General features: G+C 37.7%; 1 protein-coding gene across 1 annotated transcript in view; it reads right to left on the bottom strand.

Annotated features, from left to right (window-relative positions):
* Positions 1-19,799, bottom strand: part of TOX (thymocyte selection associated high mobility group box) — a 296,399-nt gene that overhangs the window by 32,099 nt on the left and 244,501 nt on the right. The window contains exons 4-5 of the mRNA XM_070392145.1: positions 16,567-16,848; positions 3,230-3,460 (exon numbers count right to left, since the gene is read on the bottom strand). Of these exons, the coding sequence (XP_070248246.1) occupies positions 3,230-3,460; positions 16,567-16,848 (513 nt within the window). The remainder of the gene's footprint in view (positions 1-3,229; positions 3,461-16,566; positions 16,849-19,799) is intronic.

The following is a 19,799-nucleotide window of genomic DNA, read 5'->3' as shown; positions in this document are numbered from 1 at the left end:
TTATCAGATTGTGCCACAGAATTTTAGTGATTAGTTTATGTGCACCATGAGATGAAAAAGGTTGAAAATAGCTGCCTTATATGATCAGATAAAAAGACAGTGAAATGGCCCTGGCTGGTGTGGCTCAGTGGTTGAGCCAGCCTATGAACCAGGAGGTAACAGTTCCACTCCCGGTCAGGGCACATGCCTGGGTTGTGGGCTCGATCTGCAGTGTGGAGTGTGAAGGAGGCAGCTAATCAATGATTCTCATCATTGATGTTTCTATCTCTCTTTCCCTCTCCCTTCCTCTCTGAAATCAATAAAAATTATATTAAAAAAAGAGAGTGAAATGTTATCTTAATGTTCCCCTCTTGCTATAATAAAAATAAAAGGCCCCATTGTAATAGAATTAGTGGTTAAACCCTACATATTTATATTTGCTGCCTTGAGGAATTACCTAACTCTCACAATAAGAACATAAATCCTTAAATGTCTAACCACTATGCTGTACACCTGAAACGAACATAATATCGAATGTCAACTGTAATTGAAAAATAAAGAAAGAACATTATTCTTTTCCACCAGAAACATGGCTACAAGTACTGACTTTTTATATTGCTAACGTGAAGGACCAATCATGGGTTAGGAAAGGCCTTTATAGACCTCTGCCTTTTTAAAACCACTGATCTTAAAACCACATGACCTCCTCTCGTGAGGGGGGTGGGATAATTAGGAAAAGGTACCTGGGGTCAGAAAGATAATAAGGAAGGGTCATATGGCCAGTAGTACAGGCAACTGGTTGCTTGAAATACAACTTTGACAAAGTAGAAGCTAAGGGAGCACAGAGGCGCTTGGAATAACACTCCCTGCTGAGTGACTGGGTCAGGGGTGGGGGAGAGGGGCTGAGTCAGGGGTGGGGGGGAGAGGGGCTGAGTCAGGGGTGGGGGGGAGAGGGGCTGGGTCAGGGGTGGTGGGGGAGAGGGTCTGAGTCAGGGGTGGTGGGGGAGAGGGGCTGGGTCAGGGGTGGTGGGGGAGAGGGGCTGAGTCAGGGGTGGTGGGGGAGAGGGGCTGAGTCAGGGGTGGGGGAGAGGGGCTGGGTCAGGGGTGGGGGAGAGGGGCTGAGTCAGGGGTGGTGGGGGAGAGGGTCTGAGTCAGGGGTGGTGGGGGAGAGGGTCTGAGTCAGGGGTGGTGGGGGAGAGGGGCTGAGTCAGGGGTGGTGGGGGAGAGGGGCTGAGTCAGGGGTGGTGGGGGAGAGGGGCTGAGTCGGGGGTGGGGGAGAGGGGCTGAGTCGGGGGTGGGGGGAGAGGGGTTGGGTCAGGGGCTATCAAAGCAGAGGGAGAGGTATGTCTGGAGTGTGTGGCATCCTGGGTGGAGCAGGGAGGGATTGCGATCACAAAAGCCAGAGCGCAGGAGCGGCTTTGGGACTCCTGGTCCAAGTGCATGGTTTCCCATTTAGCGACGTTCTGCTGGGTGAAGGAATGAAGTCACTGCAACACTTTTACTGTGAATGGCCAGCATCAGTTAGGAGCCACACCTCCGCTTTGCGACTGTGAGAGCACATTGATCTGAGTTAGGATAGAAACCAGTTCTAAAATCCTGAACCAACTCTATTAGGTTTTTGATAGAATCACAAACACAATGTCAACTATTCTCGTATTAGGGAAATGGGTGTTTAACTGAGCGCATAGAGAAGGCTTCAGGAGTGTGTGTTCCATCCGGGCAGCACGGTGCTCCACCCAGAGGCCTAGGAAGCCATGCCCTGCGGCTGACAATCGTGGAAAGGGCATAAGAATATGTAGAGAGAGTTCCGAGAGTAAAAGATAGCTTTGGCTTAGAGCAAAGGGATGTTGGAGAGAAGTGGGGAGGTAGGTTCTATGTTTCCTTAGCACCTGGTTTTGTCATTACAACTGTAATTGATGTCAGACTTTGTCAGACAAGAACTGTATGTTGAGTGATACGTTCCAGTCACAGGAATTCTATGTACCAACCATCTAATCTTAGACAAATCACTCAACAGAATAGAAACTCTGTCTCATTCTCTGCTATATCCCCAGTGTCTAGAACAGTGCCTGGGGCACATAGTAAATACTCAACAAATATTTTTTGAAAGAATAAGTGAATGAATTGAACTATCTAGCCCCATTTCATAATCTGCAAAATTTGAATTAAAGTGTCTACAAGTATTGAGCAGAACAAATGGCATAAATCATGTGATAACATTCTTAAAAGGATAAAACACTATATACACCATAAATGCTGATATGTGTTTACAATATACAGGTACATCTAGATGTACATAGGTTTGAGATTTTCTGGTTTTTACATACTTTCCTGGACCTAATGACGAAAGGTAAATGTCTCTATCAAGAATCAAATATGGAACTGATATATCATTAATGCAATTCACTATTCTGTAACAGCTAAAGCTGCATCCACAGAATTGTTTCAATAACTATACTTTAATGATAATGCTTATCTAATTTTTTCTTTGTGACAATTAAATTCTAGATGTTAGCAATGGCAATCTAGTCTCTGGTTTAGAATTATGAGGTCAATGCTGCTTGAGGGGGGCTACATCTATATACTGGACACTTGCTCTCTCTCCTCGGTTCCCATCCTCCTTAAGACCTTCTGGGCTGAGATGCAAAGTTGTCTCATGTGGCCTCCCTAAGTATGGTCCCCAGTCACATCATGGCAATCCGCGAGAGAGGGAAAAAGCAGGCATCTGGTCCCATTTAACGCAGCCTAGAAATATGGTGTCTGTGGGATTTAATAATAACATTCCCTGGCAGTCTTTAGGGAATCGCTAAGGGTAGAAACCCTTAAATTTGAGGTTCATTTAGCAAAGAGCAAAGAGGGTTTTGATGACAAAAGGGTAAATAGTAAGTGCTGAGGAGAGGTGTGGACAGTTTTGAAAATACTTTTAGTACTTTTTTAGTCTTTATGATCACATTGGCAAGATGAAGGAATGAGGTAATTCTGGCTGAGAATATATAAAAGTCCTTCCAAAAGTAACTGCACTATGTAAACTTTGAAACAAAGATTAACATGCTATTTATAGAGGGGCAATAAAGGAGTATAACATTCTGTGAAAGAAAAAGACTCCTGAAATCTGGTTCTGATGGGGCACATTCTTCTCAGCCTTAGTTCCAGCAGCTGAAGAATTCGCCCAACATCCTCAGAAGCCATCTCTTTGGGTTGCATACACTTTCTCAAGTCGTGGTGACTCCCACTCCATTTTGCATCTTACCTGTTTCTGCTCTTCTCCTAAACCATCCCACATTGAAGCCACAATTTTAGAGACTTCACCGAAGGTCGCATTTGGATTTTGGCCCTTGATGGCGGCCTGAGTGTCACGAAAGAACAATGCATAGGCAGACACAGGCTTCTGGGGCTCATTAGGGTCCTTCTTCTTCTTCTTTTTGGGGGTTTTGGGTTTTTTCCCCATGTCAGAGGCAGGTCGCTTCTCTCCGCCATTGATCTGAAATAAAAATAAAATGGGAATTATAGAGGAACTGAGAAAACTTGGAGACACATCGTATTGTTCTGCTTTGAGACTTACACAGACATCTGTACACATCACACAAACACAGACAGTCCAAAGGGACACTTCGTTTTGTTGTTGATGCTGTGTTTCAGATAAAACTTCATATTTCTTGTAGTTTTCATGTTCATCCCTCTGTTGCCTAATTTGCATAGCTTTAAAATAATATTATTGGTTCTTTTTATAATATTACTAGAGACCCGATGCACAAAAATTCGTGCAAGCGTAGGCCTTCTTTCCCCTGGCTGCCAGCACTGGCTTCCCTCTGGCACCCGGGACCCAGGCTTCCCTCCTCTGGCAGGCACCTGGGACTCGGGCTGGCTTCCCCCACTTCCTCAGCAAGGACTGCCGGAAGACATCTGGTCTAATTAGCATATCACCCTTTTATTATTATAAATACTGTTAAATATTACCCCTTAACTCTCTTAACTTTTTCCTTTTCTTATTTAGGAAGCTTAATGCTAAATTGCATTGTAACTATGACAGGTGCAAATTCCTTTTGTAGAAGTCCTACTGTATGAACAGTCTAACTTGTTTTCTTCTGAGTTTATCCTTTTCTTCCTAATTATGACTTTTAAACCATGGTGGGCAACATGCCCAATAATTAAAATTGAATGGCTTTTGATGTTGCACTTAGGTCTGTAGAATGGATGCTCATGGTTTAGAGAATGGCATAATCTGGACTGTAGGTCAGTGATGTCCAATGGAACTTTCTGCAATGAAGGTAAACTCCTATAATCCGCACAATTCAGTGTGGTAGCCACCAGCCACATGTAACAAATGAGCAAGGGAAGTGGAAGATATCACGAATAAGACAAAATTTTATATTTTATTTCATTTTAATGGCATTAAACTTAAATAGCTACATGTGGCTAGTGGCTACCATGTTGGCCAGTAAGTCTAGAATCTAGTATTTCTAGAACAGCTTTATACTCACTTTAAAAATAGATTCTATTTTCTCCCATGGTGTTCGAGTATGAATATTCAGATAATTTAAATTGTTATTCTGACGCAAGTGGAAAAACACACACAATGTACTTAAGACATAAGCATTTGCATATTAACTTTGATCTGAACTAATTATATGTAATGCCACTTTACCCATCTCTATAGAAGGAGTGATTTTGGCTAGGATTTCTTTCTAGCTCTAAAATGATATGAATCTACATGATTTTCAAGTAGTGCTGTTTCTGCAGGAATCCTCTTTCCAAGTGCCTCTCCCACCAACATAAAGGTCCATGAACATTACTTCCTGATGGAGCTGCCACTATCATGGGAGATTCTACACCCTCACCTTCTATTGTTATTGCTGTTGCTTTTTCTTCTCTGTAAACATAATGTAATGTATAGTTTACTCAGATAAATTACTGGCGGGGTTATTTGTGTCAAATAATTGCCATTGTTGAAGAGGAACCAGGACATCCTTAGAGGCCAGTGGGTACCACGTCAGAGGATCTGCACTCATGCCCTAATTTGCCATCTTGGGCAAATTACATAAATTCTCTGGGCCTCTATTTCTTCTGCAAACCAGTTGCAGCGTCATTTTGTGAGATGGTATATATGATACTATATGATCTCTAAAACTTTAAAATGACATTCAAATATTAATCGTGAGGTGCTAGAAACTTCCAAAAAAAAAAAAAATTCCCTGAATGAATGGAAAGGAATGACCTTAGTACTAATTTGTGATGCCATATGGTCACAGTTTAAAAGATTTGTCTAAGAACCAAAACCAAGGCAGGATAAAAACTAAGTGAATTCTTTTTCTTTGTCTTTAGTGAGAGAGATAGTTAAAAGATGACCATTTTTAAGTTGTCTACTGAGGCAGATCAACCTCTCCATGGAGACAGGATGCTCTGAACTGAGCTGACAAGCTAATGTAGACTAACACTAGAAGATAACTTCCCTAGGATGGAGCTAAGAGGTTAGTCTGAGAAATGGTTGGTCCCATGTGAATCTGTCAGAAGACTGGCATGTTGAGATTGAGTCGATACTGGGAAAACTGGTGTAATAACTATAAACTAAACATATAGGCAATTATGACCTATAACAGTGATCTCAAATACGGCTGCACATTAGAATCATCTGGGAAACTTTTAAATAATATCCTGATACCCAGGCTCTCTTTGCATTGATTAAATCAGAATGCCTACGAGTAGGAGACACCTCAATTATACCCTTAACTTTACTTCTCCAACTGGCATTGAAATACTTAGGAAACAAACCAAACAAGCGAACCTTCCCTTTGCCTCAAGGCTACATACATATAGGCGGATCCTTTTTGTCTTCACCACCAGCTCCTCCATGTGATTGTCTGTGCTGCCTGTATGCAGCCTCTGCAACTCACTTAATGTGCCTTATCATCACTAAGCTCTCAACAAGGTTACTACGAGCCACATGGCTGAATGCAATGGACTTTTTGAGTTGATTTCTCACTGTGAGCACTTTCTCTTCCAAGGGTTCCATTTCCCTACATATCAAACTTGTAATTATACAACAATCTATGTATTTAGATCTTCTCCTGTTCCACATATAAGCACAGAGAGGGCAGGCCCACTACTGGTTTTGCTCTCTAGCACTTACGTTTCCTGACATACAGTAAGTGTTTTGTATGTGTTATAACTGTAATTAAAATAATAACAAAATAATAATACAATTCAAAGAATGAATGAATCAAAGCATAAATGGTTTCTGTTACAGGAACTTAAGGCTCACTATTTTACTTGAGTACTTGATGACAATATGTGGGAAGACAGAAAACATGGATAGATTTTTTTAAAAAGTATTTGACATGTTAATAGTAATTTCTTCGGGTTATAAGGCTGAGTCTTTGTGATTTTCCTTTTTATATTTTTTTATAATTTCCAAATTTTGTAGACATGACCATTCCTATATTCTCAATAATAAAATATTTATTAAAAAGAAAAAGAAGTCAAGAAAGTCTACAATAAAGCAAATTAAAAATGGAGTGATCATGATATTGGAGGTCATGTTTCATGAAGGAATGAAAATATTTAGAAATAGGAAACAAAGTATAGAGAAATGAATGTTTATCCATATGGAATATTACTGGGACTCATTTAAAAAATTTATTTATTGTTGAAAATATTATAGATGTCCCCTTTTTCATACCCATTGACCCCTTGACTCCTACCTCTCCTCCTTCCCCCTCCAGGCCTTTATCATTTTAAATTTTAACTAAAAAATTAATGATTGGGCACACTGAAATCTCCATGATTGCAGATAATAGTATATTAATGAGTTTTGGAAAGTAATCAAAAGTCAATCATAGAGATACATTTTTTTTTATGATTCAATATAGATGTTATTATTAAACATTTCCCCAAATTATTTAATAGTTTCTCTCCTCTATTGTCTAAAATTGTGTTTGAACTCCATGCTTCTTTCCTTTTGAAATTGATATTAGGACAGTATGGTGTAAGTTTTAGTTCTACTGGATGTAATGCCCAGCTGTAACAGAAAGGACATATTTGACAACATGGCCCTACTTTCTCGAGATGATCTGAGGAAGCAGGAGAACTTCCTGCTTACTGCCAGTAAGAAGCTCTAAGTATCAAGTGTATGAAAACAACAAATTACCCTTTAGAGGCCATGTACAGCAACTCTGTAGGAAACTCTAAACAATTCCATGCAACCAATTGATTTGGTTCATTGACTGGAGGCTTTCCCCATGTTCCTGGCTTGTGTAGGGTTAGTCAGATCAGCCTTGCTCAACCTGAGAGTTTCATTTACTAGAAGCAAGCATTTCATGACTCAGCCTCCACATTTTCAAGGCTCAGGAGATGCCATTTCTGTGTTATGAAGCATCACCCTGGAGCTTCAACTGTATCTCTGATTGAATACTGGAGAGGCACCAAGCTGTGAAGCTGGGGTGACATCCCCATTGTGGCCAGACTGTCAGCCAGTCACAACATTACATCACTTTGTTCTTTGCCATGCCTGAAAGCAAGAGCATATCGATATACCTTTCTTTTAAATACTCGTGTGAAACTCAGTTTGAATTACCTGCCATCCAAGAAAACTGACATCTAAGAGGACCAACATAAAGAACACACATAAAATATTCATTTCTCAAGATTCACTGCCTTTCCTTTCTAATTAAACTAGATCATTAAAACTGTATTCTTACATTGTAATATTCTGACCATTTACAGAATTTCCCTCATAGAAATGAACTATGATCTAAGATAATACCTTGGCTTTCATCAAAGGCTGATGTAAGAAGAAAAAAACAAAACTATGTATGAAAGATCTCTATTAAAAAAAAAAGTCTTTGAAAGGACTCATTTATTTTATTGCTCAATGTTCTTTGTATAAAGACTTATTGGGTTTGCATCCTAGCTTTGCTTTCACTTTAGGATGCACTATAATGGAATGAAAACTCCCTGCTGTGGTTGGTGTCTAATGTATTCAAGTGCGCGGGCAGTGTTATGAATGGTAAGGCTGTCTGCCTCTTGACCACTGGCCATTACCTTCTGATCTGTGGGGGAATTGTTTTTATTTTGCATTTTTCTTTTGTTTGGGAGGATACAGGAGTGAGCTGCTATTTTAGGTTCTGTATAATGAACTGGGAATGTGTAAGGCCTACTTTTCTGGTGGTAGTTCCATCATATATTTGAAAAACACATGGTCATTGTTCATATGCAAAACCTCCCTCAAGAAAGATACATTATGTAGCTATTATTTGGATCTCCTTACATGCAAGTAACGGACTGCATAATGAAAGATATCTGGCTTTTTTGACCACTATTTGGAATGAACACAATGATGATGAATATGATTGTGGTGGAAAAATTAGCTAAATGGATTTGTACTATGTCTCTGGACCTTAATTTTGAGTATTTTCTGGATTCTAAATTCTTACTTAGATGAATGAAAGTGCATAATTTTATGTCCTAATTTTCTAAGAGGCCCTGACTGCTAAAGTCTAGAGTAGTACTCTCATAGAATTTTCTGGAAAGATGGAAATGTTCTCTGCACAGTTTGAGAACATTTTTTTTTATTTAACTAGAGGCCCAGTGCATGAAATTCATGCACAGTGGGGGTTCCCTCAGTCCAGCCTGCACCCACTCCAATCGGGGACCCATGGGAGATGTCCGACTGCCAGGATCAGGCCTAAACCAGTGGTTGAACACCCCTCTCACAATCTGGGACCACTGGCTTCTAACCACTCACCTGCCTGCCTGCCTGATTGCCCCTAACCCCTCTGCCTACCTGCCTGATTGCCCCTAACCTCTCTGCCTGCCTGCCTGATTGCCCCTAACTGCCCCTGCCTGCCTGCTTGATTGCCCTAACTGCCCTCCCCTGCCGGCCTGATCAAGCGCCCAACTGCTCTCCCCTGCCAGCCTGATCACCCCTAACTGCCTCTGCCTGCCTGATTGCCCCTAACTGCCCTCCCCTGCCAGTCTGATCTTGCCCCCAACTGCCCTTCCCTGCAGGCCTGATCTCGCTCCCAACTGCCCTCCTCTGCTGGCCAATTTGGTTCTGATTGGTCAGTTTCTATGCCAGTCAGTGTCAAAAGCTCCGCCTCCTAGGCAGCCATTGGCTCCTCATAGTTGACCCAGATTTGGTTCTGATTGGTCAGTTTCTATGCCAAAGAGCATCTCTGGGCCTATCAACAGGGCCTGATCAGAAAGGCGGGAAGGTGGGGCTGATCAGCAGCCCCGATAGAGGCCTGGAGAGAAATGGAGGCACAGCTGTTGGCCAGGCCGGGAGAGAAAGAGAGGCAAGTTCTGATCAATGGCTGCCACAGAGGCTACGGATCAGACCTGCCTCTCTCTCTGCAGGCCTCTCTCCGGGCCTGATCCGCAGCCCCCTAGGCAGTCAGTGCTGGGTCAGGGTGCCCAAAGCGGCCCCAGTCAGTTGCCCCAGCCACTGCAACCCAGCACTGCCTTCCGGTCTAGTCGAGCCTTCAGGGTCGTTAGGACCCTGGCTCTTTATTATATAGATTTTAATTAGTTAGATTAGTTAGATTTAAATGTACATGGACATACATGACCAGTGGTTACTGTATTAGACAGTATGGTATTGTGTATGGGGCATTGTTTTAGAGTACAATATTTATAAAGTTATTAGGGTCCCAAGACTGGAGAGTTAAATTTAATGCCAACATCATAATCTTTAGAATATAGAAGAAACCATGAAATGTAAACATATAAACTCCCCACAATGGTAAGCACATTGAAAGCAAGGACCAAGTACCATGAATCTTTTTATTCTCACAGCATCACTATAGTGTCTTACATGCAATGGATCATCATCCATTTCTACTCCTTTATTCTACAGCAATGGGCAAAGGCTTAGAATGACAAAGTGAAGGGCATCTGAAAACACATATAAAAGTTATATGAAAATCGTAGTAACTAAATACATGGCTAGGCCTTAACTCTAATCCTAATACCCCACAGACTCATTTCACAATGAAAGCATACAAAATAAATAAACACATATACCAAAACAGAAAAAAATTCCTCTCATAAGCTTCACATAGTGCATGTGCTTTGGGCAACTTACTTGTAGATATAGATTTACTTCTACAAAACCCCTAGAGGTATCCGTAGGCTTCTGGTAATCCACCTCCTCTTATGTCTTATTGCTTAATTATAGTGATGTATTTAACTTATTTATCACAAGAAAACAATAATTTTTCACTTTAAAAAAACATGTGCTAACAGTGTTGCTTAGATAATACTTAAGAATACAGAGTACAGGAGTTAGAGCTCTCAAGGAAAGAGAATCACTGCTATTGAATTGTCCCTGGAGAAGCTAGAAACGTCTACCAGCATATTTAAAATAAACTGCGGCGGTCCCACAGCCTGTAATGGAGCTGGGAGAGCTGTTTAATGCACACCATCTTGCAGTAATCGCTGTAGTTTAAAATAGATTTTAATCAAGCACCATCTGCATAATAGGCTGAACAAACAACATAGAACTCCACTTATAACCCTTATCATAGAAAGTAAATATTATAAAACCTTCACCATAGAAACTGGGCATATCACAGCACTTTTTGGGATGGTACTGTTTCTGTAAGTGAAAATTTTTGCTACTTAAATCCTTTCTCTCTCTCTTCTTGTCTAAACTATGTAATCTAAAATCCCCTTATAAGAATAATTTCAAATAAGCATGGAAAGTAAGTCATCTAGTTACTGTGAAATCAGCAAGGCTGTAATCCTTCTTTCATTTTACAATCGGGTTTATTATTATCTCTAATAAAAACAGTACATTCAATGACTCAAAACATCAATGATAGAAAAACGTATATGAGATGCTATACTTTTGAAATGATTCACAAGTGTGGGGCGTGGTACTCGTATCATAATTGGTAAAGCAAATTCAGTTTTAAAGATTCTTGATTCTGCTAAACGTAGCTGGTTATTATTTTAGGATGAGTTTAGCAAAGATACTCATTAGCCTTATGGAAGATATTTAAAATTTGGGCTACTGTCCGGAAACATCAGTTTAAAGTGAGAAAGTTGATTGCAATTATATACACCTATTAGTTACATTTATAAATTTTGTTGGATTCACTTGGTCTTATCTAAATTTGCCTATCTGGGGCATCGTGTTTACTTCTTCATATTTTGGATGGAGGGTTTCTCCAGCCTTGCAAAGAGTGCATAGCTATTGTGATAACATTCCACTGGATAAAATGCCAGGTGCCTATGTTTAGCCTCACTTTATTTTTATTCTATGAACTAATCAAATATGCTTAATCACATAAGGTATGAATCATCTAAGAACAAAGACACCTTGAAAATATTCTCCTAGTATACACTTGAATGAATACACTCAAATGAATTATTTGAAATTGAGTATTAACTGGCCATTTGACTGAATTTTATTATTTTCCAAGAACTAGTTTATTAAGTTCAGCCTCAATCAATGGGACACTTTATATTTTATAAGCAAGGAATATATATTTTCTCAATTGCTGGGGTATAAGAAATTCTTCAGAAGTATCATGCACATTATAGCATGTGAAGTGTTGAACAATTGCATAATAAACACAGTTCAAGGTGGAAAATACCAGAATTTGAAGTCCCAATTTTAAATATTCTGCCCTATTGTTAGATAATGTGACTTGACATCTAGCTCTAACATTGTTTGATTTCATTGTTTATAGAAACCCGTCTGCTTATAATTTTTAGTTTATTCCAAGAATCTTCTTGCCTTTAGAACAGTGGTAAATAAGAAGGCTCATGTAATTGTTGCTCTGGTGACTTATCCTATTGCCTTTGAGAAAAAAAAAAACCCACAAAAAACAACAACAACCACTTCTCTTTCTGTTACTATGGAAAAGCACATGTACAGAGAAACTAGCAAATTAATAAGACTCTCTTAAATGCAAATAGTGAATGAAAGCAGGAACCCAGAGAAATAAGCAAAATACCGAAGCCAGCTTTCATCTTGAAGATAGTTGCTAAGCCTGGTGAAATTGAGTTAAAGACACAGTAGATAGAAGACAAAGCTCATTGTTTACCAGAAGTTGGATGTTTAACAGAAGTCTTCCTATTAAAGTAAGGACAGAAGAGAATTACAGTGTCAATGTAAGGGGGACATAAAATGATTTCTCTTGTATGTGCCCACTCAGGAGCTGCAAGGATGATACTGAATGGACAGGGGAAACATATCTCTTGTGATAATCCACCAACAGAAGCCAGCATTTGTATCAATTTATATCCTGAATGCCAGCATTTATAACAATTTACCCAAATAAGGTGATTTGAAGAACTTAAGGCAAGTGTCATTCTAGATTATAATGGTTTAAGATGCTTGGCAGAAGCAAACAGAAATAATCTTTAGAGGAATTCACTTTCAAATAAAGTCTAATAGAAGTCTCATAAAGTCATAATTAATATCAGCTCTCATTTCAAAAGCAAAAAAGCAATACAAAACAAGGCATTAAAACTAAGAGCCAACAGCAATAACAGAGTAGAATCAGACCCCAAAAGACTTCATATATAGGAATTAGCAAATGCTTAAAGGGACAAAAGAGATTAAGTCTATAGATAAAAAGCAAGCAAGTAAAAAAGTCAAAACATATTTGAGAAAGAAACCAAATAAAACCTGAAATGTAAAATAATTGAAATGAAAACTTCAATAGATCAGCTTTAGTTTTAGATTAGGTATTGCTGAAAAAAAATTATGAACTGGGAATTGATTTAAATAAATCAATCAAAATAAATACAGAGGGGCAAGGAAATGCAAAATGTAAAAACAACAAGTCATAGAGAATAGTATGAGAAAGTCTAGCATATATCTTATCAGAATCAAAGGATGAGAATGGAGCAAAATCACAAGAGGAAATATATGAAAAACAATAATGTCTGAAAATTTCTTAGAATTGATAGAAAATAGAAATATTTAAATTCAGGATAAATTTAAAGAAAACCACATATATCACAGTAAAACTGAAGGACAACAAAGGCAAGAGAAGATCTTAAAACTAGTCAGAGATGAAAGACAGATTACTTTCAAAGGAAAGACAGTGATGCAGGAGAATTTTCAAAAGGAATAATGAAAATCAGGATTCAATGAAGTAACATAATATCTGCATAAAGAGAATCACTATCAATCTAAAGTTCTATATCTGGTGAAAGTACTTTTTAAGGTAGTTATATTCCCAACAGATTCTCATGTGATAAAATTTTAAAGGGATAGAGAAAATGATGCCAGATGAAAAAATATTAAATATGTGAATAACTGAAGAAAAAAGACTAAAAATAATAAATAATGTTTTGTGAAGTATATTAAATTATAGAAGTTAATTAAATTATCATTAAACTAAACAACAGCAATAACTGCTCCAGCATGATTTGGAATTAAAGTAAATAAGAAGGGTAAAGATATCGATCAATGTAAGACTTTTATGCATTTGTGTTACAGGGGTAGCTACTAAGTGAACAGAAAAAGTATAAAATTTTCAATATTAAAGTGGAAATTATGGAATGAGCAAAATAAAAACAAATTTAAAGAAGGTAAGAAAAAAAGAAACACAGGACATATGGGGATACATAGAAAACAACATACTTAAATGGAGAAATAAACCAAAATATTTAGTACTGATGTTAATGTAAATAAAGTCAGTTTCATTTAAAAGTAAAGATTATCTAACCATATGCTATTTACAAGAGGCACATACAAAACTTAAGGATATTTTAAGCAGAAAATTTGAAAGTAAAAGGATGGAAAAATATAAATTGTGATTCTTAGCCCATAATTTCCTTAAAGAAAATACTGTGCTATAAATATACTTGTAATTCCAGAGACTTTGTGTCTTAAAGTGTCTACTGTATTACAAGTGCTGGATTACAGGCTTAGAACCACAAGCTACCCAAGTTTATATGTCTTTGATGTTTTACTGTATGTCTAGTTTATGACTTTAGGCTGTCAACACAGCTCCATAGCAATCAGAACTGTGGGTAGTATTTATAAGGTGATAATTTGTTTTACTGATATATTTACAGTATTTCTCTGTCAAAACAAATGTATTTCATTTAATTGTTCAATTAGATAAACGGGAATTAATATGTAATTGCTTAAGAGAGCATAAAGTGTTAAGAGGGAAGCTTTAAAGGCTTCTTTTGCTGCAGTGAGAGTAAATATTCTTTTTTAATTCTCTTGTTAGAAGTGACTTAAATGATCGTTTTGACTTAACGCTATTTCACATTTAAATGGAGCTATTTCAATAGAACACTCCACATAAATCCTGCTCACATATACAGGGAAAAATCCCAGTTTAATCTTTAACTGTGATGAAGAATGCTTGAACATTTTTGTCAGAGGACTGTTTTTAGCCATTTAATAAATATAAGTTGATTAAATAGTAAGGAGGATTTTGCATTAGAATGAAGGTGAAGAACAGTATGTAACCTTGGAATGGGAGGGTGGTTATTCTTGAGATGGAAAATACATGTAAACTAAACATGAGCTTAGAAATATTTCTAGAGACAAAAAGCCATTTTTGACGAGGGCTTTCTTGAAAAATCTATCCCTAAGCCTTCACACATCACTAATTCAAGAATATACCACTATAGAATATAGGTTCTACCATAAAATACTACACAATCATTAATAGTGAGCTACAAATCATTTTGAGAGGTTGATGTTGAGTGGTTGGATATAGGTTACTCACTGGCAAACTCTCACACCAGCTTGGAAGCTCATAACATACAAATTCATGTCTCAGCGAAATGATAAGATATGGACCTTATGGGGCAATAGAAAATGGCGGAATCTGTGAATGTAATTCCAGGAATTTCTGGTTTTTACTCAGATGTCTACTAATTTAGGTTGAAGAGTGTAGAAAGTGTTATGTAAGTAAGAATAATCCTGCATAAACTTTACTGTCAAAAGATGCTACTAATTTTACATCAATTTTCTGAAATTCTAGCAACGAATACTTAAAAATATATAGCCCAGATGTATAAATAATCTTTACTATATATATCTCCTCACCAAAGGATTTTTTATTGACTTGAGAAAGAGAGAGAGAGAGAGAGAGAGAGAGAAATATCGATGTGAGAAAGAAAAATCAATCTGTTGCCTTCTGTATGTACCCTGGCCTTTTGGTATATAGGACAATACTATAACCAACTGAGCCACTCAGCCAGAGTGAGTAGAATATATTGTATTTTTCTCTTGAAATATAGTACATATCACCTATGTTTAAGAATTTAACTTGAATTATTCATGCATAATCTAACATTTAAATAACTGGCCCCAAATTCTTAATGTCCAAATATTCATTGGCTGTTGAATACCATCAGAATGATAAACATTTTCTTAAGAAAATTATGTGAGAATTTGATAAAGAAGACAGTTGGGATGTGGGCTCTGGATTGCTTGGTTTGTTTATCAAAGGTGGGCTTACTGGGGCATCATTCACCACCTCTAGGAATTAGATAGCCTGGGAGGGGCAGTCTTTCCAAGATTAAGGCTCCAAAAATGCCAGAGCATTAGGAATACCAAAAATAATAAAATGTAGCCAACATAGCAGCCTTGTATTTGTTATCAGGCTAAATAAATCTATGAGTCACTATTTATCTGGATTCTTAAAAATTAGTTTACATTAACCATATACAGTAGATCAGAATCCCATAGTGCTGCCTTTGGTGTTGACAAGTTTCATTTCCCAAAAGCAAAATTCTTGCAAAAGTGAAAAGAAATCTAAGGGCTGACACAAGTGACAACTCATTAGTAATATTTAAAGAAGAGAAGGAACTAGAAGTACACATGTACATGTGAGTGTTTTTCATAGTAATTAGGCACAAGAGTCCTCACTTGGACAAATCCTAAAGATGCCTGCCTGAGAAGGAAGACAATAAAGAGATAATTTTGGTTTTTGAATGAGAATGCACTTGCTTTTGGTGAAGTCATTTGAAAAAACTGCCTTGAATTCTGCAATCTAAGGACATTTAAAGACACATCTTCCTATACAGATAACTTAATGTGACAAAGACAGATAGGCAGATAGTCAAACAAACTTAGTGGCATGGGACTAATAATAGGTAAGCAATGAATTGCCCAGCTTTTCCTTTGGAAGGGGGTCGTTAATTTCCTTGCCCCTTACATTCCTCATCCTGAATATGAAATGATTGGGTCAGATAATCTCAACAGTTTTATCTATTAAACACACCACCACCACCACCACCACCACCACCACCATCTTTGTCTTCGTAAAATAAAATGGTTAAATTGAAATTGACTTTTTTGAATGAGTGGCAAATTTAGCTTACTCACTGTGAAGACCCTGTATTTTGTGGGTGCAACTTATTTTTATGCTTAATACATGAAAATTCAAAGGATTTATTAGGGACTTAAAAATGTAATTGGACAAGGTGATTCAATTCACTCAGTTTATAACCTCATGCTTCATAATAAAAGTACGTCCCCCATCAATGTTTCTTAAGTTGGATGACATAAACTTGCACCCAAGTTAGAGGTCAAGGAAGGCTCCAAGGAAAACCGTTTCAGGCAACAAGCATTTCCTATAGATCCTATAAATAATGTAGTCCTACCTTAGATGACTCATCGCCTTCATCTTCATGTACTGAACTGGATGGGGAAGGAGTTGCAGACTTGCTTCCAGGTGGAGATGGTGAGTTGTGGGGGACACTGCTTCCTCCCATATTCAACCCAAGCTGAGCACTCAGCTGGGACTGGTTGATGGTGGTCAGCTGGCCATGCTGCATCATTCCTGGCTGCTGCCGGATGTCTGCAGGCTGACCCCTGGGTCTCATGGCTGCCATCTGAGGATGGGAGCTATATTGAGCTCCTTCTGGGTTCCGTATATCTTGCATCTACAAGAAAATGGATAGGAATAATTTTCACAAACATGTTTCTGAGTAAATTAAAAAAATATTCCTTAGACTTTAAAAATTCTGTAAGATGTCCTGCTGAACTATACACATTTCCATCCCCTCCCCAACCCCCCTAACAGTATGTATCACCCTAAAGGTGCTGTTACCATAGAATTTGAGAGTTCAATCAACATCACAGTTCATTACCAAAGAGCCTATTAATTATATTTATAGTCCTTATTTGCTAATGAAACGTAAACATCATTAAAAATATTTATGGTATAAGTTTCAAAATATTGATGCTTATTAGAGTGTCAGCACTATATAATTATTAGTGATTACAGCATTCACAGCAATTTATGAAATCTTTTTTTTATTGTGATTATTTAAGAAAGGTCTGGGAGTGAAGCATGCTGTTGTTCTCAGTTTAATTATATATAGCTAGTGTTGGCCAAAATGATCTACTAACTTCCAGACTAAGAACGCTCACAGATTGGTATTAACCAATTGATTAACTGACTATTGAAATGATTTGACAACACAGTCAGATTTGAAAGTGATTCTCTAAAGTTGCAAGGTCACCATATTAATCCATTATGCTATCTGGGTCACTGCTTTTTAGCCTTAATGAGACTCACTCTTGTAATTCAAGCAATGAATTTTGTTTCTGCAAGGCTTAGAATTAAAAGCATTGGAGGATGAAGCTCTTAACGTATCCAGAGATCAAATGTGTTGTATAAGAGGAGTATAGTGGATTTCATTGAACATTTCTCTGGCATTTTCAAACTTATGGGGAATGATGGGGAATATTTCATGGCGCTTATAGAAGCAGCTGTTTTTTCATTCTGAGGGACGTTGGAGATTTTATGCAGTTCTTGCTTCATACAACAAGAGAGAGAATAAACGAAAAAATGGGAAAAAAGAAAAGCAATGAAGGGATGTGGTTAAAGTTATATTTTGGAACTAATAAATAAAATGAATAATGTTATCTTTCTCGATTTCATTAAAAAAAAATTCCACATGGTGTCAGAATGCCTAGTAATTACCTGTCTGCAAATGTTATCATGACATGGAAATATTGTAAAAGTTAATTAAATAACTTAGTCACAGATTTTTTTTTCCTTTTGGTAATGAAATCATTTTCTACTAATGCTCTCCAGTCATTTTACCCATTTAGTTTTTTCCATCTGAAACTGACTTGTGACGGAAGAGGTACCTGCCTGTGGTAGGTTTACCATCCTCACTATGAGGTCTCTTATTAGTCAGTATCACCCCTTCAGACCTTTCCAGCTCTTACTCTGCTTCATCTTCAGACTCAGTCCTAGATATTCTAGAACAGTGGTTCTCAACCTTCCTAATGCCTCGACCCTTTAACACAGTTCCTCATGTTGTGGTGATCCCCAATTTCGTTGTTACAAATTGAACATAATTAAAGCATAGTGATTAATCACAAAACAATATGTAATTATATATGTGTTTTCCGATGGTCTTAGGTGACCCCAGTGAAAGGGTCGTTCGACCCCCAAAGGGGCCGCGACCCACAGGTTGAGAACCGCTGTTCTAGAATCTGGCCCTTCTTGGTGAGGTCTTAGGATGGCCCATGGTTTTGTACCTGCTCATTTTCTGGTCCAAATCAACAACTCCCCTCATGCCCCATAATTTAAACTATATTCCTCCAATCCTTCAAAAGTAGCTCATAGTTGTCTTTTGTATGAAGTCCATCATTAAGCAGTCATTACTATTCAATGATACATATTAGAGCTTCAGAGATCCTTAGTGACATTTTTTTTATCTATGGAAGAGAATTATTAGGAGGAGGCCATAGTACTGGCTTGTTGAATGTCTGTAGAATTAAAAAAAAAAATAGATAGATAAATAAGAATGAATAAAGCCCAGAGAAGTTAAGTTACTTCCCCAAGCCACAGAGTTGGAGTTAAAATCAAGATCTCTCAATTTCAGTCTTTGATATTTCCTACAGTATTAAGCAGCTGATTCAACATTTTGTGTTTCCCACAGAGAGAGTTATAGTTAACTAAAAATAATCAAAAACACCTTGTCAAATGTTATCCGCCTAAATTGATTGTTTTTATCTGGTCCATTCATGTTGCCTCCGCTCACATTTACTAAAATAGTTTTTCTTCCTTCTTAGCTGTCCCCAAATTCTATAATCTGACCTTTCATATGAAATAATACTAGCTTCTACAGACATTCTTAAAGTTGTATCACTGTCACAGGGTACCATGAAAATCAGAACTGACTTTTGAAAATGCACAGAAGAGATAGTATACATTAAACTCTCTCAAGTCCTAAAGTCCTATTGCATTTTTTCTTAGATTCTATTTAGAACAACTCTCTCACTGTGAGCCCAGAGTAATGGATGCATATATGGGTACTGTCCTATACATGGCAGCCCCTCTCTCAACCCAACAAAGCACTCACATGCATGTTCAAACATACATGTTTGTAGGAGAATACATTTTCATAGTCTTATAAATTAAAAATGTTTACTAACAAAAACATTTTAACTAAATTATCTTTCCAAAAGTATTTAGCTAACTGATATCACGATTTCTCCTTCACGTAAATCTCAGGTTAAAAGCATGAACAGTTTGTAACTTATCTGTTTGGACCTTGCTTCTTAATCTCACTCTTTCAGAAATATCATGGTTTTCTACATGATACCGCAAAGGATGATTTTTAAGTTAACTTATGTATAGTTTCCAATTCATGACTACAACCAAGGGTCCTCAAAAGTCTAAAACGATCTCACCTTATATCACCCAACTCTCTCATCAGTTTTTAATCTTTTTGATTGTTTGCTCATGTTAATTAGTGTTGAGGGTAGATCACTGACTACTAAAATTTGTGTTCCCACCTTTGGACTATTGGTAGAAGGGGGTGGTGCATGGCAAAAGAGGGGTAAAGAATCAATTCGGGTAGGGACAGTGAAG

This window comes from Myotis yumanensis, unplaced genomic scaffold (assembly GCF_028538775.1).
Source record: "Myotis yumanensis isolate MYYU_CA2020_CCGP unplaced genomic scaffold, mMyoYum1.0.hap1 SCAF_15, whole genome shotgun sequence".
NCBI classification, from domain to species: Eukaryota; Metazoa; Chordata; class Mammalia; order Chiroptera; family Vespertilionidae; genus Myotis; species Myotis yumanensis.
This window is presented reverse-complemented; position numbering and strand designations above follow the sequence as displayed.